Raw genomic sequence first — 26,969 nt, 5'->3', positions numbered from 1 at the left:
AAAAGTCTGGCTTTTAACTACCATCCAATCCAAACAACCTACTTCTTTAGAATGCTATGCAAAATACTGCCCCCGTACTGAATTATTTTATTAATATTATTCAACATTAAACTACCTAAAAAAGAAAAGTAATTAATTGCTAAGTTTAGTTAAGCAATTTAGCTGACAGAGTAAATATTTATTCGTAACATCTCACAGGAAGTCTTGACAAGCATTTGCTGTCATTCTGCTGGGGGTAGGGATGGGACTGGGGGGGTGGGAGGCAGCTTTTAATAAACAAGTTGGTCCCAGTGAACTGAGCACAGCTAGTGTTCGCCACACTGACCCCCAACTTGCACCAGATATTTTCCAAGTACAGTAAATACCTTATATAATGAAAGTAAAAAAGGCAACTTTTAAACTATTTATCTCCACTAACAAACGTCTTTTTAAAAACAAACATTAAGAGCACGTTTTTAAAAGCTGAGTGTATGTTTTTTACTTACACGTAAGCCCAATCACACACACAAAAAAACTAAGCAAAGTATATTTACCTTAGCTTTTTAGAGACTGAGTAATCAACTTCCATGATTTTCCCATGCAATTCCACTTTACCTTTAAAACAGAAATTAAAGCACTCAGAACCTTGCTTAGATCAAACCCGCGGGGGGCTGGGGGGGGCACGCACAGAACTCCACGCTCCGGCCCCGCCTTCGGGCGCCCTCCAGGGGTCCCCCGCCCGGCTCGAGCTGGGCGAACTTGGTGCCCAGAGTAAAGAAAGGTGGGCACCCCGCGCCTCAGGACGAGGTGGAACCGGTGCGAGCCCGGATCCGACCCCAGGTATAGCTGTGGGTGGCATTACCGGAAAAAAAATTTAATAAAGAGCGGCGCCAATTTGAAAGGATGAGCTCATTTGAAACTCAAGCTGCGGGGCTGGCGCGGCCCCGCGCTCCACTCGGCCTCCCACCTCTCCATTCCGCTAAACCCCGACCCGAAAACTCCGCAGCGCTCCCCGCTCTGCCCTCCCCTCCCGATGCCCCACAGTATACGTGCCGAAGCCCCCCAAGGTCCGCCGCAGCCAGAGCCCGGTCCCTGCCCGCCTCTGGGTGTCACCTTGGCCTCGCCGCCCCGCCCCCACCCCACGCGCCCGTGGGGAAGGGGCTCCCTCCTGGCCCGGGTTCGGGGGGCACAGGCTCGGGCCTCGCGGGCCAGCGCAGCTCGGAGCGGTGCGTGTGCGGGAGGGAGAGTTGGGGAGTGTGCGCGCGCGCGAGTGTGTGTGTGTGTGTCGCTCTCCGTCTCCCGTCTGGGCTCCAGCGCGCTCGCGGGCCCCCCGGTCGCCTCTTTCCCGGTCCTCAGCCCGGGCCCCCACCGAGTTGAGACAGGGCACCTCGTAAAAAGGTGCTTCTGGCCAAGCGGGAGGCGTGGGGACGGGCGGCGGAAAGCCCCCAGCCCCGAGTTCTTCTCAATAAAATCGGACAAAAAATTCAGAGAAAAATAGGAGCGCTTGAGAAACCAGAGAGAAGGGACTGAGGTTCGGAAGAGGACCGAGGGAGATGTGCCGTCGTGCGAGAACTGGGGTTAGAGGACCCTCGGAGGGGATCGTCAGAGTGGCGCCGAGGGTGTGCGAAAGTGGGGAACCGTGGGGCGAGGTGGGGAGTGGGCTCGAAAGGAGTACGGCTCCGGGGACGCCAGAGGGCAGAGGTCCTGGGCACGAGGCACCATAAGAGCGAAGGTATGGCCAGGGGAGGAAGATGATGCTGGATTTGAGGGAAGGGGTCCTTGACAAAGGGGGTGACAAGAAGGTCAGGGAAAGGGGGAGGACAGGGGACTCTGAAAGGGTGGGGGTGGGGAGCTCCCGAGGGCAGCTCGGGGCACCGGGGAGCCAGGGGAGTCCCCAAAGAGCAAGCAAGCCTCGGGGACACTCAGAGCAGCCCGGGGGGCGCCCACGGCTGCTGCCCCGAGGGCAAGAGGTGAGTCTGGAGCTGTGGGGGAGGGGTACGGCGGCGAGAGTTGAGGGTCCGGTGCGTGGAAGTGAGCGTGCGGGCGCGGGAGCCGCCGCCGGGCGCCGCCCGCCGGGCTCGGCCTCCCTGCAGGCGCCGTCCCAGCCGGAGCGGGCGAGGCGGGGGGAGGAGGCAGCGCTGAGTGCTCACCCGAGAGGGTCTCGATGGCGCGGATGGCCCAGTTCTGATCAGGGTAGTCCACGAAGGCGTAGCCGGACTTGAGCAGGACCTGTCCCGCCAGAGGCAGTTTCCTGTCCCCGAAGAGCTGGCGGAGGTCGTCGGCGGTGACTGCAGGGCTCAGGTTCCCGATGTAAAGCTTGTTCATCATCCGTCTCTTCCCCGAGAGCCCGCGGCTCCCCCGGCCCGGTACCCGGCGCTCCTCGCCTCCTCCGCTGCCCTAGTCTCTCCTCCTCCGCCACCGCCCCCCCCCCGCCCTCCGCCCGCCCGCCACCCACCCCCACCCTCAGCCTGGCTCCCCCCACCGCGGCCTGCCCGGCCCGCCCGGGGGCAGAGGCGGAGGCGGGGATTCCGAGCGGCTGCCTCCTCGGGGCAGAGTCCCGGGCCGGGCGGCGGCGCGCGGACAAAGCGCTCTCTCTGCCTTCCTCTCTGCTCTAGGCGGTGGCGGGAGGAGGAGCAGCGGCGGGCGGCGGCAGCGCACCCCGCGTGTTTCTGTGTGAGAGTTTGTACGGGCGTGTGCGCAGCCGAGAGTGAGCAAGAGAGCGCCCCCTCCCCGCCTTGCGCCCCCCGCGCTCCGAGCGCCCGGCTCGGCCACCCGGGCTCCTGCCCGGCGCCCGGCGGGCGGAAGCGGGTCGCGGTCCCGGGCTGGGGCTCCGGGTGCCGGAACCCCGAGCAGGCGCGCTGCCGAAGCCTGGCAAGCTGCGCGGCGGGGAAGACGCTCCCCGAGTGCGAGTGGGAGCGCGCGAGGGGGCGCGGGGGAGCGGCTGGGAGCTGTAGGCGTGGGAGGGAGAGGGGTGTGCGCAAGGTGGACCGGATGTGAGTGCGCTGCTGCTAGGGCGAGCGGGAAGGTGTGTCTCGGAGGTGAGAGGCGAGGGCAGGCTGGGAAACAACAACTTTCGCGGCGACTTGGCCCAGGCTGGCGCCCTGCGCGTTCCCGGGCGGTGCGCTCGCTGAGAGACCAGCTCTGCGCCACGCTCTCCGAGATGACCCGGCGGCGCGTGTGGTCAAGGGGTCGCGGATGGGACTCCGGACGCCTAGGGCCCGCGGCCGGCCGGGCCCCCACGGACTCTGCGTCCGGATAAGTTGTTCCCGGCCCTGGGCCTCAGTTTCCCGACCAGTGAAGGAAGGCGGAAGGGCAGAGCGGAGTCGTGCCCTCTTCGCCAGACCCCGCGCGCCCGGAACCCTGCGGCGGCCGGCTGCCGGACGTTGGCAGCTGCTCTCTATTCTGGGAAGTGCCGAGGGCTTCCCGGGCAGCCGCTGCAAAGCCAGGTGGCGGGTGGGGAAGCGAACGCGGAGAGGGTAGGGGTATTGGCAGCGGCGGAGCCTGAGCGCCTGGGTGGGGCAGCGGCGGAGGGACGGATGCTTGCCGCCAGGCTGCGTGACCGGGTTCGGTTCCAGAGCCCGGGTGGCTGGAAGCGGAGGAGCGCAGGCTGTGTAGGAGTTCCCCTAGCTTTGGGAAGGGCCCGAAGAGGAAAGAGGTCCTTCCAAGCGGAGGAAACAACGTGACTGACGGAAGAGGCAGGGTTGGGATGAGAGCAGTCCGGAGCCGAGGGGCTCGGGAAGGAGCCAGACAGGCTGGAGCAGGCTGCGAGTTCCGGGGCCCAGCTGGAAGCCTGGTGGTTAGAGCCTGGTCCCAGCCAGGAAATGAAAGTCTATAAGAAGGAGAAAATAGGAAAATGGCAGGATTCAGAGGTGAAGGGGCAGAAGAAGATTCCAAGCTCTGGACTTGTGGGGACTTTAGAAGAATCGATGGTTTGTGAGGGCTTTGAGGATGTGCGGCATATCTCTTGGAGAAACCACGAATGTAGAAGTGGAACAGATTCGGGTCTTCTGGCTGGTTCATGAAGTAGTTTTTTTTTCCCCAAACATTCCTGTTGACAGGGGGATCGAGGGGTAAAGGATCGCGGCGTGCTAGATATTACATTTTCTGCAAATACTCCCAAGGTGATTTTTGTCTGGGAAACACTGTAAAATAGAAAGCCTACTTGCTCAGGACTCAGGACTTCCGCCTCTGTGCTCCCAACTGTCTTGCCTGAGATGTTCCAGCATCCCTGGCCCTAAGCTTTTCATCTATAAAAAGGTGATAAAACAACCAACCCTTGCAGGGCTGTTGTGAAAACTACATGAAGGGCAACTGAGTAGTGTGTTGACACACAGTGGACACATACTTCATGTTTCCTTCCCCCCCCCCAGGAACACTTCAGCTTTACAATACTTTGTTTTGAGGAGGGAGAACTTCTTAAATAATTAACCATACTCACCTAGATATTTGCAGTTATTTTTATTCTGGCCTTTGTCTCAATTATTCACATATTTCTTCCTCTCTAGAAAAGGAAATTGGATTTTACTGCTCCAACTTGGGAATGAACTTTACCATTGTTACCCAAACTAATACGTAAACTAGTTATAAATGCTTCCCTACTAAAATGTAGTAGAGAATTACAAATGCAAGTGACTTGTGTGTATATAATTTCAGCAGACTGGTTGCTAATTTATCTTCACGTTATTTACACACATTCCCATGATTGGTATGGTCACCTTGTATTATAGAACAGCAGGTTTGCTTATTTACAGTCATTCACAGTTATATGTTGTAAAAGAGAAACACGTTGGCCTCATTCCTCTCCAAACGTTTGTAAAACTTTTTTGTTGCATAGTATTTTCACACACATCAATTATTTGGTTCTACTGTAAAACCAAAAATATTTTAATATGGGTGCTTTAGTGGGCAGCAGATATAATCTTCAGATTCTTGGTAGAGGTGGCTTCTGGTGAACCCTTGTTACTCTGTTTAACCAGTCACGTTCAAGCTTTTTTCTGAGAAATACTTGTGCATTGCTGTAGTTTGTGTCTTATGTCCTGCTAGTGTTTTATAAACAGTGGTGTTGCAAAAGGAGAGCTTGAATGGTAAGTATGATGGAGGATGGTAAGTGTGATGGAGGATGCCTTTCCTCCTCACATTTGGGTTTGCAACACCTCAGTTCCTTAACTTGAGAATGCAGAGTTCCCTTTTCAAATGATAGAGAAGGGGTCCAGGACCTTGGAAGACAGTAGAAATAGAGGATGGCCTCAAAATGCAAAGCCAGGGATCCAGAAGCCATTTGCTCCTTTTTGAAAGAACTTTTTTTCTGCCTGTTTTGAGTTCCCCTGCTTATCCCTTCCCAGAAAGCTGACATGGAGATCAGTTGGAGTTCTTGATTGATGGGGACTCAATTTAAGCCTTGTAAGCCAAAATTGTAGGTCAAACATTTGGAGAAGTTCTTACAGCGGGCGCATTACTTTTTAAAGCATGGAAAAGCCTTTTCCTCAAGAGTTTCAGAGACAGTACAGATCCTCATGGTTTCCCGGTGATCTTTTGGTCAGGACAATATAGTGAGGTGTCTGGTTAAGATTTTTTTTTTTTTTTTTGAGTCAGAGCCTCAAGCTGTCACCCTGGGTAGAGTGCTGTGGCATCACAGCTCACAGCAACCTCCAACTCCTGGGCTTAAGCGATTCTCTTGCCTCAGGCCTCCCAAGTAGCTGGGACTACAGGCGCCTGCCACAACACCCAGCTATTTTTTGGTTGTGGTTGTCATTGTTGTTTGGCAGGCTTGGGCTGGGTTTGAACCCACCAGCTCTAGTATATGTGGCTGACGCCTTAGCAGCTTGAGCTACAGGTGCCAAGCCTGGATAAGATTTCTTCATCTCCCTTTGCAGGTAGGAAAACTAAAGCCCAGGAAAGCAGCAGAATTTCTTCATGATCATACAGAAGGCTTGAAACACACCTAGAGAACATTATTTAGCCTAATAAAGAGCCCACGAGGTATTAAATCTTCATTTTAGATTTTTTTTTTTTTTTTTTTTAGAGACAGATTCTCATTTTGTCACCATCAGTAGAGAGCTGTGGCCTCACTGCTCACAGCAACCTCCAGCTCTTAGGCTTACTGCTTCAGCCTCCCGAGTAGCTGGAACCACAGGTGCCCACTACAACGCCTAGCTATTTTTTTGTTGCAGTTTGGCCAAGGCTGGGTTTGAACCTGCCACCCTCAGTATATGGGGGTGGTGCCCTACTCCCCGAGCCATAGGCACTGCCCTTCATTTTGGATTTTTATGACCAAAATATTACTGTTGTTGAACAGTCACACTTTTTGATGGCATCACCGTTGTGGCATTAACTTTTTAAGTCTGCAAAACTGGAGTGGAAATGTTTTTTGCTCCAATGATAATGGTGGTCAGTAAAACCAATGTTTCTAGCTAATAGGAGGAATTAAAATGAAAATGAAGCCTATTTGCTGGAAGGCTGGGGCAATTCTGAGAAGGTCCTGCCAGTATCTACCTGTGCATCAGGACTACTTTGGTGATAGGGCAATGCCCCTTTTCTTGAGTGGCATAAGAGAATTGTCTGAATTTAGTTGAGTTACTTCACCTCTCTGAGTCTTATGATAAAATATAAAACTGACCATTTCTTCACCATAAACTTTAGCCTTCCTTCAGTGAATTTTCCAAATACTGGATGATCTCTGAACTCTGCCCCCTTGTATACCCTGTGCTCCCTTTTCCCTGGAATGCATTTCTTCCCTTGGTAAACTAACTCTTCCTTTGACTTGGCCTCAGGATAGATACGCATAGCACTCATACAAGATAAGAAGATTTTTTTTTAAAGTGGTGGTAATAGTTGTACAATTTTGTGAACATTAAAAACCACTGACGGGCGGCTTCTGTGGCTCAAAGGAGAAGGACGCCAGCCCCATATACCGGAGGTGCCAGGTCCAAACCTGGCCCCGGCCAATATAAATAAAGAAAAAAAACAATACCCACTGACATATACTTTAAATGGGTAGATTTTATGGTATGTAAATTATGTCTCATTTTTGTTTAATTCAGGGAGGACAAGTCTGTCTTCCCTCTTTAAATCCATTTTGACCAGTATGAAACAATAATAATTGCAGAATAAACAGTGACTATCTGGGATTTGTATAAAGGATTAAATGAAAATATGTGGTGGCACCTAGCACAGTGCTTGACACATAGCAGGAGAACCTTTTCTCTCTCTGTTGGATTTATTCATTTATTTATGATATTACATATTGCTAAGCTCTCAGGATACAGAATGAATAAATATCATTCTCACCTCAGTGAGATTACGGTCAGTGGTGGAGGCAGATGTGTGAAGAGATTATAGTATGGCTTTAGAGGTACCACGATAGACTGGGCATAGAAAGGAGGATATCCCATTCAGCCTAGGGTCAAGAAGGAAATCATTATCATGAGAGAATGGATGTTGGTTTTGGGAAATAAGTAGGAATTTGCTAGGATAGATGATGTGAGAGAGGAAATACATCCTAGGAAGAAGGAATAATATGTGCAAAGGCACAGAGGCATAAATAATTATCTGCTCCACATGAAATCACATCCAAATGTTGATTCAGAAATAAGTTTGAGGAAAAAAGTGCAAAAGAAATAATGTACAAAAAAAAAGTTCCCGGGTGGCGCCTGTGGCTCAAGGAGTAGAGTGCCGGTTCCATATGCCGGAGGTGGTGGGTTCAAACCCAGCCCCGGCCAAAAAAACAAAACAAAACAAAACAAAAAGTTCCCAGAATCAAAGACAGATTTCCAGATCAAAGGAGTTTATAGAAGGCCTAGCACAGTGAATAACAAAAGAGTTAGAGAAAAAGAACATCACCCTGAAATTTTGAATTCAATCAAATTATAAAAGGCATCTGGGAAAAACCAGATCACAAAGGAGTTGAAAAAAGAGTGGAAATACATTTTTCTAAGACATAAAGGAAGCTAGGAGGCAGTAGAGCAATACTTACAGCTGAGTAGAAAATATCTTCAATCTGGAATTCTAAACCTAGTGAGACCCATAAATTAAAGAGATGACCAAGGATTCAGACATGCCATGGGGGAGAAGCTATTGGGAGATAAGTACAAGCAAAACCAAGGAAGACGACGAGATGGGATTTAGGAAATACGGAATCCAACACAGGAGAGGATTAATTACAAACCCAGAAGGCCTGCCATGCAGCCATCCAAGGAGCAACCAGCACAGATTGGAGCAAGAGGCCAGATGGCTCCAAGTAAGGTCTTCAAGGAACAATATTGCAACCAAAAAAGGGACTTGTGTATGAGTGCATGGTAATTATTTCTGATAGGATGGTAGGCGAGTTGGAGTATTTGGAAAAATGTAATCACAGATGTATGGAGAGCCGGGCAAATGGGAAAACAAGGAATCATTAACTCCAGGAAAAACACGTGGTCATACAAGAAAGCAATAATAGTCATGGGCTCAACAGTGAAAATATTTGTAGTTACAATGCAAACACTGATGTGTTATCCAAACAGCATAAAGAGATCTTACAAATCAATTAGAAAAAGACAACCATTATAAGAATGGGCAAAGAATATGAATGGGCTAATTCACAACATTAAACTCAAGCTCAACTCACGAGTAACTGGAGAAATTAAAACTATTCGCAATCATCCAATTTACAGAAATGTTAAAATTCTGATGATGAGCGGTATTGTTGAATGTGTATAGCATCAGAAATAGTCATCCACTGCTGGCGCGAGTACTCTAGTACATTACTCTGAAAAACAGTGTGTCAAAATCTAGTAAAGCTGAAGATCAGGCTTTGAGTCTTAGCTGGCAGTCATTCTCCTAGATGGCTATTTCTTACCTCATTTCTCTTCACACCTCTAATTGCCCCCCCGCCCCCCAGCTGATAACCTTTTTTCTATTTCACTGAGAAAATGTCAACAGAAGAGCACCTCAACATATCTGCCACATAACATATTTAAGCCCATGGACTGCCTTTTCTTCTATTTCTGTGGATGATTGCCTGATCTAGAACAGCATTTTTCAACCTTTTTATCTCACGGTACACTTGGACCTATAGTTAAACTTCTGTGGCACATGTAAGTTATATTGATCAAAAAATATATATATTTACTGTGCTTTGAACTTCTTTCAAAAATATAATTAGTGATCTTTAAAAATTTTCATGGCACACCTAAGATCCTCTCATGGCTCACCTGTGTGCTGAAACACAACTGGTTGAAAATCACTGATCTAGAGGAAAGCAAAAAATTGATGACTCCAGAGAAAGTTAAGAATAAACATGTACACTCTTTGACCTAACAATTTTTCCTCTAAAGAAATTTTGCGTATGTACAAAGAAATGTGTACATAACTGTTCAGTATAGCATTGTGATAGTGAAAAATTCAAAGGAATCTAAATGCCCATCAGTAAGAAAATACACTTAAAAATGTGTGGCACAACTATAAATTGAATGTTATATGTTACATCAATGATAATAAATGTTTATTGATTTTCTCTGGAATCATTACTTTTCCCCTCACTTCTGGATGAAGTAGGCTATATGCCATATATCAGCATTAAAAACCAAAACAAATGCTGAGTGAAAAGTAATATTGTAGAAGGAAATGTCCATTTACCATTTATACAAAGTTTGAAAACATGCAGAAAATTTGTTGATATGGGTACATTTGTATGGTATAATTGTATAAAAACATGCATGGGAACAACAAACTCCAAATTTGGGATAATGTTACCTCTAGGAAGGAAGAAAGAGGAATAGGAGATGGAGGGGCATGCAAAGAATTTCCATTTTACCTCTTATTTTGTTGTTAAAGGTAGGTGATAAGTACGTAGATGTTTACCTTTTTTATCTCTTTAGTAACTAAATTTTTATTCTGTGATGTGGGTGATAATTCTTAAGCTAGATTATGTGTCATAATCACCAAGAGAACTTTAAAAATACAGATTTACATAACCACAAGAGCTCCTGAATCAAAATTTTTTTTTTTTTTTTTTTGTAGAGACAGAGTTTCACTTTATTGCCCTCGGTAGAGTGCCGTGGTGTCACACAGCTCACAGCAACCTCCAACTCCTGGGCTTAGGCGATTCTCCTGCCTCAGCCTCCCGAGTAGCTGGGACTACAGGCGCCCGCCACAACGCCCGGCTATTTTTTTTGTTGCAGTTTGGCCGGGGCTGGGTTTGAACCCGCCACCCTTGGCATATGGGGCTGGCGCCCTGCTCACTGAGCCACAGGCGCCGCCCCTGAATAAAAATTCTTAATGCAGGGGCCCAGGAATCTACATTTAAAAAAAAACTAATTATATGTTACACATGTATAGTACTATATATATATACACACAAGGAAGTCCACATACTGTTTATACAGTTTACCCAAATAGTAACATCCTACCTAAATACAGTTTGTAACCACTAAATCAAAACAAACTAGTTTATTTGTCCCCAGCACAATGATCAAAACCATGCAGATTTATTCAGATTTCACCAATTGTGTCAATATTTGTTATAGCAAAAGAAAATCCTAAATCACTTGTTGCATGTTGTTCTCTTGTCCCATTACTCTCCTTTAATCAGCAATTCCTCAGTAATTTTTCATAACAGTGACGTTGTTGATGACTACAGGCTATTTGGTAGAATGACCTTCCACGTGGGTTTATCTGATGTTTCCTTAGGATTAGATTTAGGTATATACTTTCCTGTGTGATACCACAGAAGTGATATTGTATTCAGTTGAAATTGTGCATTGTGTGATGTTAACTTTGCTTACTTGGTTAAGGCCATGTGTTGGTGTGTATCAGATTTCTTTATTGTAAAGTTACTTTTGTCACCAGGTAGATACTGTATTAACCCCTCAAAATTTCAGCCACTAGTGTTAGTATCTATTTTTGATCCTTGCCTGGATTAATTATTAATATTATGGGTGCTAAGTGTTGATTCTAATTTTATCAGTTCTTTTATATTTATTAGTTAGCTTTCTACTGTAAGGAAGAGCTTTCCCTTCTCCCCCACTTGTTCTCTCAGTGTTGAGTAGACTAATGGATCCTTATTTTATTCAAAGTGTTATAAAGGTTTACTATCATTAAATATGTTGATGCTCAAATTGTCCCAGATTTGGCCAGCAAGAATCCTTTCAAGCCGGCACATGTGAATTTCTGATAATATTCTGAGTTTCTTCTTTTACTGCCCCAGTCCTATCATCAGCCACTTATCCAAAGAGCCCTGGTACTTTTTAACAGAGAACAATATTTATGAATCAAGATCTGCATGTTAAATATGCTTGTTTCAACCAAAATATTGTTGTTTCTAGACCCTCTTTGTTGGAGGAGCTAGATAACAGATTATGTATGTAAACATGCACACACATGCAAATCTATATCTGTTTATATTTATCTTTCTAGTACTGTGCTAAAAAAATTCTGAGATTAAGCCTGGGCATGGTGGTTGACGCCTGTAATCCCAACACTCCGGGAGGCTGGGGATTGTCTGAGCTTAGGAGTTCGAGACTAGCCTGAGCAAGAATGAGATCTGATCTCTAAAACTAGCCAGATACTGTGCCAGATGCCTGTAGTCCCAGCTACTTAGAAGGCTGAGCCAAGATGATCGCTTGTGCCCAAGAGTTCGAGGTTTCTGTGAGCTGTGATGCCAGGGCACTCTACTGAGGGCACAAAGTGAGACTCTGCCTCAAAAAAATAATAATAATCATGAAGTCATACTGATATTTCTTTTTTTTTTTTTAGAGCCAGAGTCTCACTCTGTTGCCCTCAGTTGAGTGCCATGATATCACAGCTTCCAGCAACCTCCAGCTCTTGGGCCGAGGCGATTCCCTTGCCTCAGCCTCCCGAATAGCTGGGACTACAGATGCCCGCCACAAGGCCCACTATTTATTTTTTTGTTGCAGTTTGGCCGAGGCTGGGTTTGAACCCTTAACCTTTGGTATATGGGGCCAGCACCCTCCTCATTGAGCCACAAGCGCCGCCCCATACTGATATTTCTAATTCCAATAAAACATTACAGGATTCATCCTCTCATTCAGTGAGGAAACTTGGTCCCATTATTTCCAATATATTTACTTATTTGTGTAATCCTAAAATACACAGAATGACTCATCCCTCTTTAAAAAATATGACTATAAACTAGACTTCTAACTATTACCTAATAATTGTTAAGAGTTGTTTCGACTGTAGCCTAAGGGTGTATAATGCAAATACAGTGTTAAAAAGTTACTTGAGTTTTATTTTCCTCCTTCATTCTTGGTTGTCTTAATACAGTTGAAATTTGGTTGGCTCATTTGTTTCTCTTTTTTCTATTTTAAATCCCCACCCCATTATCTTTGTTGATCTTATTTTTCCCTTTTTGTTGTTGACCACAGTTTGTGAAACACAAAAGGTATATTCAGAGGAATTCCATCCCTTCTCCATTCCTTCTTTTCTATCCAACCCATTTTCACCCAAGCCCTGAGAGTAACCAGTCTTACTAATCTCAGGTTTATCTTTCCTGTGTTTCTTTTTGCACAAATTAACATGTGCATATGTTATGCATGCATATTCCCCTCCTTTCCTACAGTAACGTTGCTCTTTGCTTTGTTCACTTAGCAATAGATCCTGTATCAGTTCATAGAGGTCTTTCTCATTTTTTTAGCAACTACAAAGTACTCATGTCATATACATGAACATGCCAGTGGTTTCCAATATATTATAATTTTATGAATTATAATAAAATAAATGATGCTATGAATAACCTTGTATGTATGTATTTTTGTATCGTTGGAGGTTTATCCTCAGGGTAAATTTGTAGGAAGGGGATTGCTAAGTCGAAAAATAATATGTGTGCACTCTGTGTGTGTGTTTTAAATACATACTGTGAATTTTTCTTCCATAAAGATTATACCAGCTTGTCTTCCACCAGCACTAAGAGTGCCTGTTTCCCTACAGTCTGTGAACAAATTGTGTGATTATACTTTTTAATTTTGCCAAGCTGATAGGCAAGAAATGGTATCTCAGTGTAACATTTTTTTCATATCTTCAGGGATCATCTTGTGGTACATTTTCTGCTCATGTATTTTGGATATTGCATCAAGTTTTGGGCTTTTTTCTTCTCAATTTTTATGAGTTATTTCAATATTTGGGATATATGCCCTTTATCTGTAGTACATGTTGCAAATATTTTCTTCCAGGATTTAATTGTCTTTTGACTTTGTTTATGGCATTTTTTTCTTACAAGTTTTTACTTTTACATAGTCATCAATCTTTTCTTTCATTTTCTTTGATTTTAGGTAAGGTTACAAAGCTCTCCCCTGCCCCCAAGTTAAAGAGGAATTTACTGATTTTTAAAATAGGATATATATGGTTTCTTCATTTATATTTAGATCCTCCGTTCATTTGAAATTTGTTCTTGTGGCTAAAATGGATCTCATTTTACCTTTTTTCTGAACAGTTAACTAGTTGTTACCAGTAACATTTATAAGTCTTTTGGCCCAGGTATTTTGAGATGCCACCTTTATCACATACTAAAGTTTCTTAGGTATTTGATTCTGTTTCTGGTCTTTCTTTTCTACTGGTTTATCTATTCATATGACCACACTCCACTGCTTAATTATAAAATCTATAGTATATGCACATATTTTAATGTCTGATAGGCCTATTCCCCCATGTAGCTTTTTCCTATTCTTAGTATCTTCCTCATTATTCTTGCATGTTTGTTTTTCTTATATGAAGTTTAATATCAGTTTCCTGGGCATTATAAAAAAGTTGTTGGTATTTTATTGAGATGTCATTACATTATAAATTAATTTAGGAATAGCAGACATCTTTTTTATTTCAAAATATTAAGGGGACATAAATGTTTTTGTTACGTGGATGGCTTTTGTTTTTTCCAATGACCTCTGAACTCTTTATTAGTATAAAGGCATGCTGCTCTTACTGCCTCAGTGTCTTAGAACTTTGGTGTCGTTGGTCTCAGACACCACTTTGCTGTCCACTATCCTGCGGGTGGCGGTCTTTTGGATGGTTTGCATGGAGTTGCTGCTGTCCAGGGCATCACCAAGATTGAAGTCCTCCCCGTCTTCCAGCAGGCGGTGGTAGGTGTCGATCTCAGCCTCTATCTTGACCTTGATCTTCAGCAGTGCCTCATACTTTTGGGCCTAGCACTGCCCCTCTGCTGGGTCTGTGCCAGCTCTGACTCCAAATGCAGCAGGACTCCATGGAGTTGCTTCATCTGCATGGCGTAGCAGGCCTCCACCTCCCCCAGGCTGTCCTCCAACCTGGACTTCTGATTTCTCATGGAGTCCAGTTCCATCTCAAAGGACTGGACTGTACGCGTCAGCTCTGTGAGCATTGTCTTAACAGCTCCAACCTCAGCAAACTGTAAGGTGACCACTGAGGTGCTATCCTCAGTCTGCTGGGACCAGCTCTTGGCCAGCTCTTCTTGGTTCTTCCGAGCCAGCTGGTCATACTGGGCCGGCATGTCTGCCATGATCCTGCTCAGGTCCTGGGATTTGGGAGCATCTACCTCCATAGTCAACACAGGGCTGGCAATCTGGGCTTGTAGGACTTTTACTTCCCTGGTGGTTCTTCATGAAGAGCAGTTCCTCCTTGAGGGCCTCGATCTCTGACACCAGCTGCAATCGAGTGACATTGGTGTCATCAATGACCTTGCGGAGCCCATGGATGTCGCTCTCCACAGACTGGCGCATGGCCAGCTCTGTCCCATACTTGATTCTAAAGTCATCAGCAGCAAGACGGGCATTGTCAATCTGCAGAATGATGCGGGCATTGTCCACAGAATTTGCAAAGGTCTAAGCCCCCAGGTCCTCAATGGTCTTGAAGTAATGCTCCCAGTCTCTGACCTGGGGCCCCTTCTCCAGGTGTTCCCAGATTTTGCTCTTCAGCCTCCGATTATCCATCTCCAGGTTCCTCACTCTGTCCAGGTAGGAGGCCAGGCGGTCGTTCAGTTCTTGCATGGTCTCCTTCTCCGTCTGGATGCCCCCTATTCATGCTAGAACCCTGGCCATCCCCGTGGCCAGGCTCCGGGACCTCTAGCCACCCCAGAAGCTGGTAGAGCAGGACACGGAGATCTCGGAGCCCGAGCCCTGGTGCCTGCATAGACACTGGCTGCGCTGCTGGCAGGCCAGACCCTGTAGCTAGGCGCCTGGACTGAGCCCAGGGACTGGTAATTGCTGGAGAAAGTGGTGGAACGAGTAGTGAAGGACATGACGTCTGAAGAGGAGAGGACAAAACTCGGGTGAACTGGACATGGATGGCTTTGGACACCATACTTGAGTCAGAGCTATTAGTGTGCCCATCACCTGAATAGTGTTCACTGTACCCATTAGGTAGATTTTTAGCCTCTCCTCTTCTCCACTTTCCTTCTTGATTTCCAATGACTTTTACTTTCCTATGTGCCCATCAATTAGTTCAACTTGTTAGAGAGTACACATATTTGCTTTTCCATTCCTGAGAAATTTCATCTAGGATAATGGTCTCCAATTCATGAATTACTGCAAAGGAGATTAATTCATTTATTTTGATGGCTGAGTAGTACTCCATGGTATGCACATGCCACATGTTAATCCACTGAAGAATTGATGGGCACTTAGGTTGATGCCACATTTTGGCAACTGCGAATTATGTTACAATAAACATTTGAGTATAGGTGTCTTTTTTTGATAAAATGACTTATTTTCCTTTGGGTAGATACCTAATAGTGGGATTGCTGGGTTAAATGGTAAATCTATTTTATTTCTTTGAAGAATCTCCATTGCTGTTTTCCACAGAGGTAAACTAATTTGCAATCCCACCAGCAGTATATAAATGTTCCTTTCTGTCTGTATCCATGCCAGCATCTATTGTTTTTTGACTTTTTAATATAATAGCCATTCTGACAGAGGTAAGGTGATATCTATCTCTTTGTGGTTTTAGTTTTAACAAACATCTTTATAATAAAGTATCATCCTATTTAAGAACAAAGGTTATCGGGCGGCGCCTGTGGCTCAGTGAGTACGGCGCCGGCCCCATATGCCGAGGGTGGCGGGTTCAAACCCAGCCCCGGCCAAACTGCAACAAAAAAATAGCCGGGCGTTGTGGCGGGCACCTGTAGTCCCAGCTGCTCGGGAGGCTGAGGCAAGAGAATCGTGTAAGCCCAAGAGTTAGAGGTTGCTGTGAGCCGTGTGATGCCACGGCACTCTACCCGAGGGCGGTACTGAGACTCTGTCTCTACAAAAAAAAAAAAAAAAAAAAAGAACAAAGGTTATCTTACCATTCAACAATCTTATTTAAGGAAAAATATTGGGTTCTAATAATATTGGGAATAGAGAGATACAGAAGAGCTAAGTGTCATTGACTTGATAGGAAGTTAAAGAATAGTGGCCAATAGATAAAGAATGATATTAGCAAATTAATTAGAAATACACAGATAAATAGTAAAAGAAAGAACTACAAGAATGAGAAGAATTTTTTCTTTTTACATTCAAATAGGGTTTTGTTTTTTGTTTGTAAGGCTTTTAATCAGGAGCCTCATAGGAAACAGATGGTGCATTTAATCAGGGTGATTAAAGATCAAATAGTAGTACAGTTGGCCTTCTGTAGATTTCATGTCCATGGATTAACCACCCATGGATTGAAATATTCATGGAAAAAAAAACTAATAAAAACAGCAATAAAAAATAGTATCATTTATGTAGCTTTTACAAATAAAAATATAGTATAACTATTTACATAGCATTTGCAAATAAAAACATAGTATGACAACTATTTACGTAGCATTTATGTCTTATCAAGTATTATAAGTAATCTAGAGATGATTTAAAATATACAGGCACATGGACATAGGTTATATGCAAATACTATGCCATTTTACATAACGGACTTGAGGATCCACAAATGTGGGTACCCTTGAGAGCTCTGAAACACAACTGTAGTGTTCAGAGGTGTGGGTGGGGTTAAGGGACATAGATAAGGGCTGTTGAGGCAACCTGCAGCTAGCAGCAATGGGGAACCATTACCACTTCTTGGCCTAAATGGTGACAGGAAGTACAACTTTAATGGAACCAAGAATGCTGTAGGAGAGGACTACCCAATGGAAACCTTGGACTAGAATAGAAAATAGTTACTGCTTGATCAGTTAAGAACTGCAGGAATAAACATTGTTACTTTCTTCCCACTCCTGCCAGTGCCCCCTAATGGCTAAGTGAGAGTAAGAAAGATCAGTGCCATTTGTGTCGGGCAACCTCTGGAAACAACAGGGCAGAGTAGAGTGGAGAGGAGCTTGGCGAGGCACGTAGAAGATATCCAGACACTACTATAATACATTTTTGTGAAAGTGCACATCTAATAACAAAATGATAAAAACAGTAAAAAGTAATTTTTGTTAATGATTCTATGGTCTAAGACTCTGGGGATATTCCAAGCAGATTCTCTGGAATTGGTGCCTTTGAGCTGAACGTCTAACTTAGGCCATCATTTAGTGGCTGGGTGATATAGATACTGGTCCTTTCTTCTGTAATAAAACATCCTTAGAAGGTCTGAGAGGTCCCTCAAACCTCATGGTTTCCATTGTTCTGCTTTCTGTGGATATTTGTTTTTCACATTTTTATTTATTGTCACAATTTTTCCAATTTCTATTTTATATTGATGTCCTAAAGATACAGTGCCTGAGTGTCTGTACTATGCTCCTAGCATACTGCTAAGAACTTTAGATGAACAAGCTTTATGTTTTCTTTACTGCCTATGAGATTGATCTTATTATCCCCATTTTACAGAAGAGACAACTGCAGTTGGGAGGTAAGTAACTTAACCAATGGCAAATAACTAGGGCAAAACCACAATCACAAATGATTATGCTATTTTTTATTTGTATTATTATTTTTTGTTGTTGTTGTTCTGTTGCCTCGGCTAGAGTGCAGTGGCATCATCGTAGCTCACTGCAACCTCAAACTGTTGGGCTCAAGTGATCCTGCTTAGTAGCTGAGGCACAGTAGGTGTTACCCACCATGCCCATCTGATTTTTTTTTTTATTAAATCATTGCTGTGTACATTGATATGATCATGGGGCATCATTCACTAGCTTCACAGACCGTTTACCAAGTTTCACATATACCCTTGTAAGATGCACCGCTGGTGTAATCCCACCAATCCCCTTACCTCTACCACCTCCCCACTCCCTCCTCTCCCTTTCCCCCTTCCCCCTATTCTTAGGTTGTAACTGGGTTATAGCTTTCATGTGAAAACCCTAAATTAGTCTCATAGTAGGGATGGGTACATTGGGTACTTTGTCTTCCATTCTTGAGATACTTTACTAAGAAGAATATGTTCCAGCTCCATCCATGTAAACATGGAAGAGGTAAAGTCTCCATCTTTCTTTAAGGCTGCATAATATTCCATGGTGTACGTATACCACAATTTATTAATCCATTCGTGGATCGATGGGCACCTGGGCTTCTTCCATGACTTAGCAATTATGAATTGGGCTGCAATAAACATTCTGGTACAAATATCTTTGTTATGACGTGATTTTTGGTCTTCTGGGTATATGCCCAGTAGAGGAATTACAGGATTGAATGGCAGATCTATTTTTAGATCTCTAAGTGTTCTCCATATCTCTTTCCAAAAGGAATGTATTAATTTGCATTCCCACCAGCAGTGCAAAAGTGTTCCCTTTTCTCCACATCCGCGCCAACATCTCTGGTCTTGGGATTTTGTGATATAGGCTAGTCTCACTGGAGTTAGATGGTATCTCAAAGTAGTTTTGATTTGCATTTCTCTGATGATTAAAGATGATGAGCATTTTTTCATATGTCTGAAGGCCGCACGCCTGTCTTCTTCAGAGAAGTTTCTCTTTAAATCCGTTGCCCAGCCTGTGATAGGATCCCTTGTTCTATTCATCCTAATGCGTTTGAGTTCTCTGTGGATTCTGGTTATTAAACCTTTGTCAGAGACATAACCTGCAAATATCTTCTCCCATTCTGAGGGCTGTTTGCTTGCTTTACTTACTGTGTTCTTGGCTGTGCAGAAGCTTTTTATTTTGATCAAGTCCCAGAAGTGTATTTTTGAAGCTGCTTCAATTGCCCGGGGGGTTCTCCTCATAAAATACTTGCCCATCCCGATTTCTTCAAGGGTTTTCCCTGCACTCTCCTCTAGTATTTTTATAGTTTCATGTCTTAAGTTTAAATCTTTGATCCAGTGAGAGTCTATCTTAGTTAATGGTGAAAGGTGTGGGTCCATTTTCAGTCTTTTACAGGTTGCCAGCCAGTTCACCCAGCACCATTTGTTAAATAGGGAATCTTTCCCGCACTGAATATTTTTAATTGGCTTGTCAAAGATTAAATAACGGTAAGTAGCTGGATTCATCTCCTGATTCTCTATTCTATTCCAGACATCTACCTCTCTGTTTTTGTGCCAATACCATGCTGTTTTGATCACTATTGATTTGTAGTATAGTCTGAGGTCTGGTAGCGTAATTCTTCCTGCTTTGTTTTTATTTCTGAGTAATGTCTTGGCTATTCGAGGTTTTTTCTGATTCCATATAAAATGAAGTATTGTTTTTTCCAGATCTTTAAAGTATGACAGTGGAGCTTTAATAGGGATTGCATTGAAATTATATATTGCTTTGGGTAGTATAAACATTTTAACCATGATGATTCTTCCCAGCCATGAGCATGGTATGTTTTTCCATTTGTTAATATTTTCAGCTATTTCTTTTCTTAGAGTTTCATAGTTCTCTTTATAGAGATCTTTCACGTCCTTTGTTAGATAAATTCCCAAATATTTCATCTTCTTTGGCACTACTGTGAATGGGATAGATTCCTTAACTGTTTTTTCAACTTGAGTGTTGTTGGTATATATAAAGGCTACCGATTTATGAATCTTGATTTTGTAACCTGAGACCCTGCTGTATTCCTTGATCACTTCTAAGAGTTTTGTAGTAGAGTCCCTAGTGTTTTCCAGATATACTATCATATCATCCGAAGTTTGATCTCTTGATCAGAAGTTTGATCAGAATTTTGATCTCTTCTGACCCTATATGGATACCCTTGATCACCTTTTCTTCCCTAATTGCAGTGGCTAAAACTTCCATTACAATGTTAAAAAGCAATGGGGACAATGGGCAGCCTTGTCTGGTTCCTGATCTGAGTGGAAATGATTCCAATTTAACTCCATTCAATATGATATTGGCTGTGGGTTTGCTGTAGATGGTCTCTATCAGTTTAAGAAATGTCCCTTCTATACCGATTTTCTTAAGTGTTCTGATCATGAAGGGATGCTGGATATTATCAAAAACTTTTTCTGGGCGGCGCCTGTGGCTCAGTCGGTAAGGCGCCGGCCCCACATACCGAGGGTGGCGGGTTCAAACCCGGCCCCGGCTGAACTGCAACCAAAAAATAGCTGGGCATGGTGGCGGGCTCCTGTCGTCCCAGCTACTCGGGAGGCTGAGGCAAGAGAATCGCTTAAGCCCAGGAGTTGGAAGTTGCTGTGAGCTGTGTGATGCCATGGCACTCTACCCGAAGGGCATAAAGTGACACTCTGTCTCTACAAAAAAAAAAAACTTTTTCTGCATCGATTGAGAGAATCATATGGTCTTTGTTTTTTAATTTGTTTATGTGCTGGATTACATTTATAGATTTACGTATATTGAACCAGCCTTGAGATCCTGGGATAAAACCGACTTGGTCATGATGTATAATTTGTTTGATGTGTTGCTGGATTCTGCTTGTTAGGATCTTGTTGAATATTTTTGCATCTATATTCATTAGTGATATCGGTCTATAATTTTCTTTTCTTGTTGGGTCTTTCCCTGGTTTGAAGATCAGGGTGATGTTTGCTTCATAGAATGTGTTGGGTAGTCTTCCTTCTTTTTCTACCTTTTGGAACAGGTTAAGTAATATAGGTACTAATTCCTCTTTAAAGGTTTGGTAGAATTCAGACGTGAAACCATCTGGTCCTGGGCTCTTCTTCTTAGGGAGGTTTTGTATGGTTGATGTTATTTCTGAACTTGATATGGGCCTGTTCAACATTTCCACTTGATGCTGGCTAAGTCTTGGAAGGTGACGTGCTTCCAAGTATTGGTCAATTTCCTTCAGGTTTTCATATTTCTGAGAATAAAGTTTCTTGTAATATTCATTAAGGATTTTTTGGATTTCTGAGGAGTCTGTTGTTATTTCGTCTTTGTTGTTTCTGATTGATGAGATTAGAGATTTTACTCTTTTTTTCCTGATTAGGTTGGCCAAAGGTTTATCTATTTTATTGAGCTTTTCGAAAAACCAGCTTTTTGATTTATTGATCTGTTGTATTATTCTTTTGTTTTCAATTTCATTTAATTCTGCTCTAATTTTGGTTATTTCTTTTCTTCTACTGGGTTTGGGGTTGGAATATTCTTCCTTTTCCAGTTGCTTGAGATGTCCCATTAAGTTGTTAACTTCCTCTCTTTCTGTTCCCTTGAGGAAGGCTTGCAGGACTATAAATTTCCCTCTTAGAACTGCCTTTGCGGTGTCCCAGAGGTTCTGATAGTTCGTGTCTTCATTGTTGTTTTGTTCCAAAAAATTGGCGATTTCTTTCTTAATCTCATCTCTGACCCAGCTATCATTCAGCATAAGGTTATTTAACTTCCATGTTTTTGCATGAGTATGCAGATTCCTATTGTTACTCAGCTTAAGTTTTATTCCATGATGGTCCAAGAAGATGCATGGAATAATTTCTATTCCTTTAAATTTACTGAGGTTAGACTTGTGACCTAACATGTGATCGATTTTGGAGTAAGTTCCATGGGCTGATGAGAAGTATGTGTATTCAGCTTTGTTGGGATGAAATGTTCTGTAGATGCCTGCTGAGTCCAAATGTTGGATGGTTAGGTTTAAATCTAAGATTTCTTTGCTCAGCTTCTTGTTGGAGGATGGATCCAACACTGCCAAAGGAGTGTTGAAATCTCCGACGATTATGGAGCTGGAGGAAATGAAGTTGCTCATGTCTGTTAGAGTTTCTCTTATAAATTGAGGTGCATTCTGGTTGGGTGCATAGATATTAATAATTGAGATCTCATCATAGTGAGTATTACCCTTAACAAATATGAAGTGACCGTTCTTGTCCTTCCTTACTTTTGTTGGTTTAAAGCCTATTGTATCTGCAAATGAAATTGCAACACCTGCTTTTTTCTGATTACCATTTGCCTGAAATATGGACGACCATCCTTTCACCCTGAGTCTGTATTTGTTTTTTAGGTTAAGATGTGATTCTTGTATGCAACAGATCTGGCCTGAGTTTTTGTATCCAGTCAGCTAACCTATGCCTCTTTAGAGGACAGTGTAAGCCGTTCACATTAATGGAGAATATTGATAAGTCTGGTGAAGTTTTGGGTATCGAGTTTTTCAAAAGTCTAGTGGCCATTTTTAATCCTTTTGCCAGTGTGGAAATTGGAGTTTGATCCGAAGTTTCTGAGTGAGTTTACTTTTGTGGTATAGGATTGGGTTGGTCATTATGGAGGATAGGTCTGAGAATATCCTGAAGAGCTGGTTTGGTTATGGCAAATTTCTTCAACATATAAATGTCATTAAAGTATTTAATTTCTCCATCATAAATGAAACTCAGTTTAGCTGGATACAAGATCCGGGGTTGAAAGTTATTTTGCTTTAGGAGATTAAAAGTCGGTGACCACCCTCTTCTGGCTTGAAAAGTTTCAGCAGAGAGATCTGCAGTCATTCTAATATTCTTGCCTTTGAAGGTAATGGTTTTCTTTCTCCTGGCAGCTTTGAGGATTTTCTCCTTCATATTAACTTTAGTGAAGTTAATTATGATATGCCTTGGGGATGTCTTATTGGGGTTGAGTCGTGCTGGGGTTCTGAAGCTGTCCGCTATCTGAATTTCAGAATCTCTAGGCATGTCTGGAACATTCTCTTTCATAATTTCATGCAGAAGGGCCTCTGTGCCCAGCGAGGCCACTTCATCTGTTTCTGGAACTCCTGTGATTCGGATATTCGCCTTCTTCGAATTATCCCAGAGCTCTCTGAGTGAGTGACCCGTTTTTGCTCTCCATTTCTCTTCCTCTTTGAGAGTTTGGGAGCATTAAAAGGCTTTATCTTCTATGTCAGAAATCCTTTCTTCTGCTTGCTCCATTCTGTTACTGAGGGATTCTACTGTATTTTTCATATCTTTGAGGGCTGCAAATTCTTGCTTCAGTGTGTCTAAGTCTTTGGTGGTTTTGTTGTTAAATTCTTGAGACAACTTTTGAATTTCTCCTCGAATTCCTGATTCCACTTTGTTAATCCTGTCTGCAATCCAAATTCTGAATTCGATTTCTGACATCTCAGCCAGTTGTTTATGAATGGGATCTTCAATTGCATCTGCCATATCTTTCCTTGGGGGGGTTGATCTATTCTGATTATTCATGTTACCAGAGTTTTTCCGCTGATTCTGCCCCATGGTGGTTTTACTCCCTCTGATTTTTTCCCCTGGGGCTTTGTCGAGGGCCCGTACAGTGTTATGGCCTGAGAAACTGGGGCCCTGTGTGGTGTGGTGGGGCTAAATGGTTCTGCTTTGTTTTCAGCTGGTTTCTGTTCCACCCTAGTGAAACAGATACTTTGGATTGAAGTCTCAGCTGTGGAGAAATATCAGCAATTAAGTCACCCCGCCCCCCACCGGCAAACAATTGGAAAAGAAAAATCAAACCTTCCTACCACCGTGCACCTAGGGCACCACCTGATTTGTCCTCAGGTGATTGGTTCAGTTCAAAAATGTCCAAATCAATTGTCTCAGTCTGCACCTGTCTCAGGTGAGAGAGTTTAAGAGGTCTCTGGGAACTGGATCACAGGGGTCTGGTGACTACTCTGGTGTGGCTTGCTCCAGTGCTGCGTGGAGTCAGGAGAAGCCACCCAGCCAATAGATCAGTCTGGGAAGGTTGCTGCCTCCTTGCCCACCTTGCACCACTTCACACCCAGTCACTGATAGCCCTGCAGTTGGCTGACCCAGTTGCCTGTAGTGAATCGGTACTCCAGGAGTTTGTACCTGCCTGAATCACAAGGAAGTCTGCCAGGCCGCTGCGCTCTGCCTCTCTCCAGCAGGAGGAGTTGAGGCCTGACAACCTCGGGCGCTAGATGAAGGTTGAGGGGTTTTCACTCAGGTCCAGTCTCACCCCTGATTAATGTTACTGACAGAACAGAACAGAACAACTCTGCGGTTCCCCTACAGAAGAGAAGCTGAATTGAGTTCCAAATCAGCTTGTCTTTGCTCTTGTATTGTCTATAGGCTGACGATCCCCTGAGGGCCAGGCATGTCTTAGGTTTAGTAAAGCGGACCTCTGGGTCAGCCCCGCCCTGGGAGTTTCCCTGGTTTGCAAGTTTATGTTGCCTCAGGTAGACTCAGAGTCTCTGGTTGCCCAGGGAGACAGGGGGTGTGGCTTCAGAATATTCTGTAGTGAGCCATATTGCTAGCAAAAGAGGGCTGCTGCCTTATGGCTCAGGCAACCATTGCTCCGCTGTAGCTCCCCTCTGGCCAATCGTCCTCTCTCGCTCCGTACCCCAGAGTCTGCACCGACAGGCTGCAGCCCAGCACTGTCTACACCCCTCGAGCAATCGCCCAAGATTCTGGACCCCTGGGGACAGGCCTCCAGACCTTGGACCGAGAGCAGAGGGGAGTGCGGGGAGCGCTGGAAGCCTGGGGTTGCGGGCAGAGAACAGACACAGCTTTACACAGTTTTATGCCTGGCCGTATTATCACCAAAAGATGGCTGTCACACTGTGCCTCAGGGAACTGCCCCTCTGGTGCAGTCCCCTCTCCGCCGACCTACCGGGACTGGCCTCCAGACCCCAGTGTGAGCAAAGGAGAGTGCTGGGAGCTCAGAATTCCAGGTAGAGACCATATACAGTTTATACAGTTTTATGCCTGGCAGGAGGACGCTGTGGCACCCCAGTAGGAGAGGTAGGTCCAGTTTTTAGAGGGTCTCTCCCGTGGAGTGTAGTGGGAGGACCTTTGAACTCTGCCCGGTTGTTTGTGGGGCACTCTGAGCCGTTCTCATGGGGGAGGGGACTCCCATCCGCTTGGTGATGGATTTTGTACCTTTTGTTTGTATCCTTGTGGTTGCAGCTCGCCTCAGCGGGGTTGATGTGCGTTCTACAACCTTCTCTCTTAGTGCAGCTCAAATCCACCAGGTTACTTGCTGAATTTTTGTCCTTTAACTCTCCTCGTGAACGGGAGCGTCTGTGGAAAGCTGGCTTCAGTCAGCCATCTTGTCTCCTCCCCCCCCCAGCTGATTTTTCCTTTCTTTTTTTTTTTTTTTTGAGGCAGTCTCACTTTGTCACCCTCTGTACAGTGCTGAGTGTCATAGCTCACAGCAGCCTCAAATTCTTGGGCTCAAGTGATCCTCTTGCCTCAGTTTTTTTCTATTTTAGTAGAGATAGGGTCTTGCTTTTGCTCAGGCTAGTCTTGAACCTGTGAGTTCAGGCAATCCACCTGCCTTGGCCACCCAGAGTGCTAGAATTATAGACGTGAGCCACCACACCCAGCCTGATTTTTCTAGTTTTTATACAAATGGTCTTGATATTGCCCAGGCTAGTCCTGAACTCTTGGCTTTCAAGCATTCCTTTTGCCCTGGCCTCGCAGATGGTTAACATTACAGATTTGAGCCTCCACACTTGGCCCAAAGCTCATCTTTTAATCACCACTCTACATTGCCTCTCTATGTAGGATTTCCAATACAATTCCTGGATTGTCTTATCAGGGGGCAAATGAGTTGATTTCTTCCTATTCAGTTTTTAACTCTTTTTTTTTCCTCTCAGCAGACCTTGAATTAAATGTTGTAACTTTTGTTTGTTTGCTACCTGTGTGACCTTCTTTTTTTTATTGTTTTGGAAACCGAGTCTCACTATGTTGCCCTCAGTAGTGTGATATGGTATCACAGTTCACAGCAACCTCAAACTCTTAGACTTAAGTGATTCTCTTGCCTTGGCCTCCCAAGTAGCTGGGACTATAGGCACCCGCCACAGCGCCCAGCTATTTTTGTTGTTGTTTTTGTTATTGTTGTTTAGCAGGCCTAGGCCAGGTTTGAATCTACAGCCCTGGTGCATGTGGCTGGTGCCCTAACAACTGAGCTATGGGCGCTGAGCACTGTGTGACCTTCCTAAAGTTACTTTGACTCTCTGAGCCTCAGTTCCTTTGCAAAACAAGAACAATACCTACCTCATGGGATTGCTATAAGAGCTAGAGGCGTGAAAGACTCCAGGCATCTCTGGCTGGTGGGATCTGCCTATAATCATCCCTTTGAGGATACAAGGAGTCAGCAAGGGACTTCTGGACCCCAAGAGGAGGACAAAAACAGTGAAAAACTGGCAAGTGATTGTGCATGTTCAATCAACCTAATCCTGCCAGCAACCGTAAGTACAAGCAGCAGTGAGACTGCAAACCAGAAAGGCCTTACCTGTGAACTGTTTCCGTGTTTTTGGACTTGGCACTCACTTGAATTGCCTTCGGGAGAGCTTGAGCAGGAGTGCAGAGAACCTTGGGCATTGTCTAGGGCCCCAGACTGAGCCGCTGACCTGGGCTGCAGGGAGCTATTGTGAGAGATCTGTCCAGGCAAGCTCCGCCCTCAGGGTCCCAGAGCAAGGATCGGGTGGGAGCTAGTAACCTAGAGACTGAGCAGCCTAAAGGTGGGGACTGAGATGCCTTACAGCCTTAACCCTTAGGGACAGAGTGAGACCGGTTTTGGCACATTGGAGGCTCGGGCTGTTGCCCTGGGTAGAGTGCCATGGCATCACAGCTCATAGTAACCTCAAACTCCTGGGCTTGGCACCGCCTGGACCTCAATAAGAGCTGTGCCATGACCCCCGACCTGTGACCCGTACCCGCCGGGCTTCCGCATGCCCTGACCAAAAACTGTGGGAGCCACGCAACCCCGTGTCCTCCCTCCTGTATCCTCCCTGCCTCCACACTGGCCTACTCGTCTGGCCAGGGATACTGGTAGCCGCGTGCCCTCTAGAGCCCTCCTTGCCTCTGCGCAGAGCCCTTCTCCTGGCCAGAGA

The 26,969-nt window shown here is 44.7% G+C and overlaps 1 protein-coding gene and 1 pseudogene across 2 annotated transcripts in view; both read right to left on the bottom strand.

Moving 5' to 3' along the window:
* Positions 1-2,399, bottom strand: part of IGF2BP2 (insulin like growth factor 2 mRNA binding protein 2) — a 228,610-nt gene extending 226,211 nt beyond the window's left edge. For both annotated transcript variants that reach the window (XM_053565455.1, XM_053565456.1), the window contains exons 1-2: positions 2,130-2,399; positions 534-594 (exon numbers count right to left, since the gene is read on the bottom strand). In XM_053565455.1, coding sequence (XP_053421430.1) covers positions 534-594; positions 2,130-2,307 — 239 coding nt within the window. In that variant the 5' untranslated portion in view covers positions 2,308-2,399. The remainder of the gene's footprint in view (positions 1-533; positions 595-2,129) is intronic.
* An 11,499-nt stretch (positions 2,400-13,898) lies between these two features.
* LOC128568001 (keratin, type I cytoskeletal 18-like) lies at positions 13,899-15,184 on the bottom strand (annotated as a pseudogene).
* Positions 15,185-26,969: the final 11,785 nt, after the last annotated feature.

Source organism: Nycticebus coucang, chromosome 16, assembly GCF_027406575.1.
Source record: "Nycticebus coucang isolate mNycCou1 chromosome 16, mNycCou1.pri, whole genome shotgun sequence".
Taxonomy (NCBI): Eukaryota; Metazoa; Chordata; class Mammalia; order Primates; family Lorisidae; genus Nycticebus; species Nycticebus coucang.
This window is presented reverse-complemented; position numbering and strand designations above follow the sequence as displayed.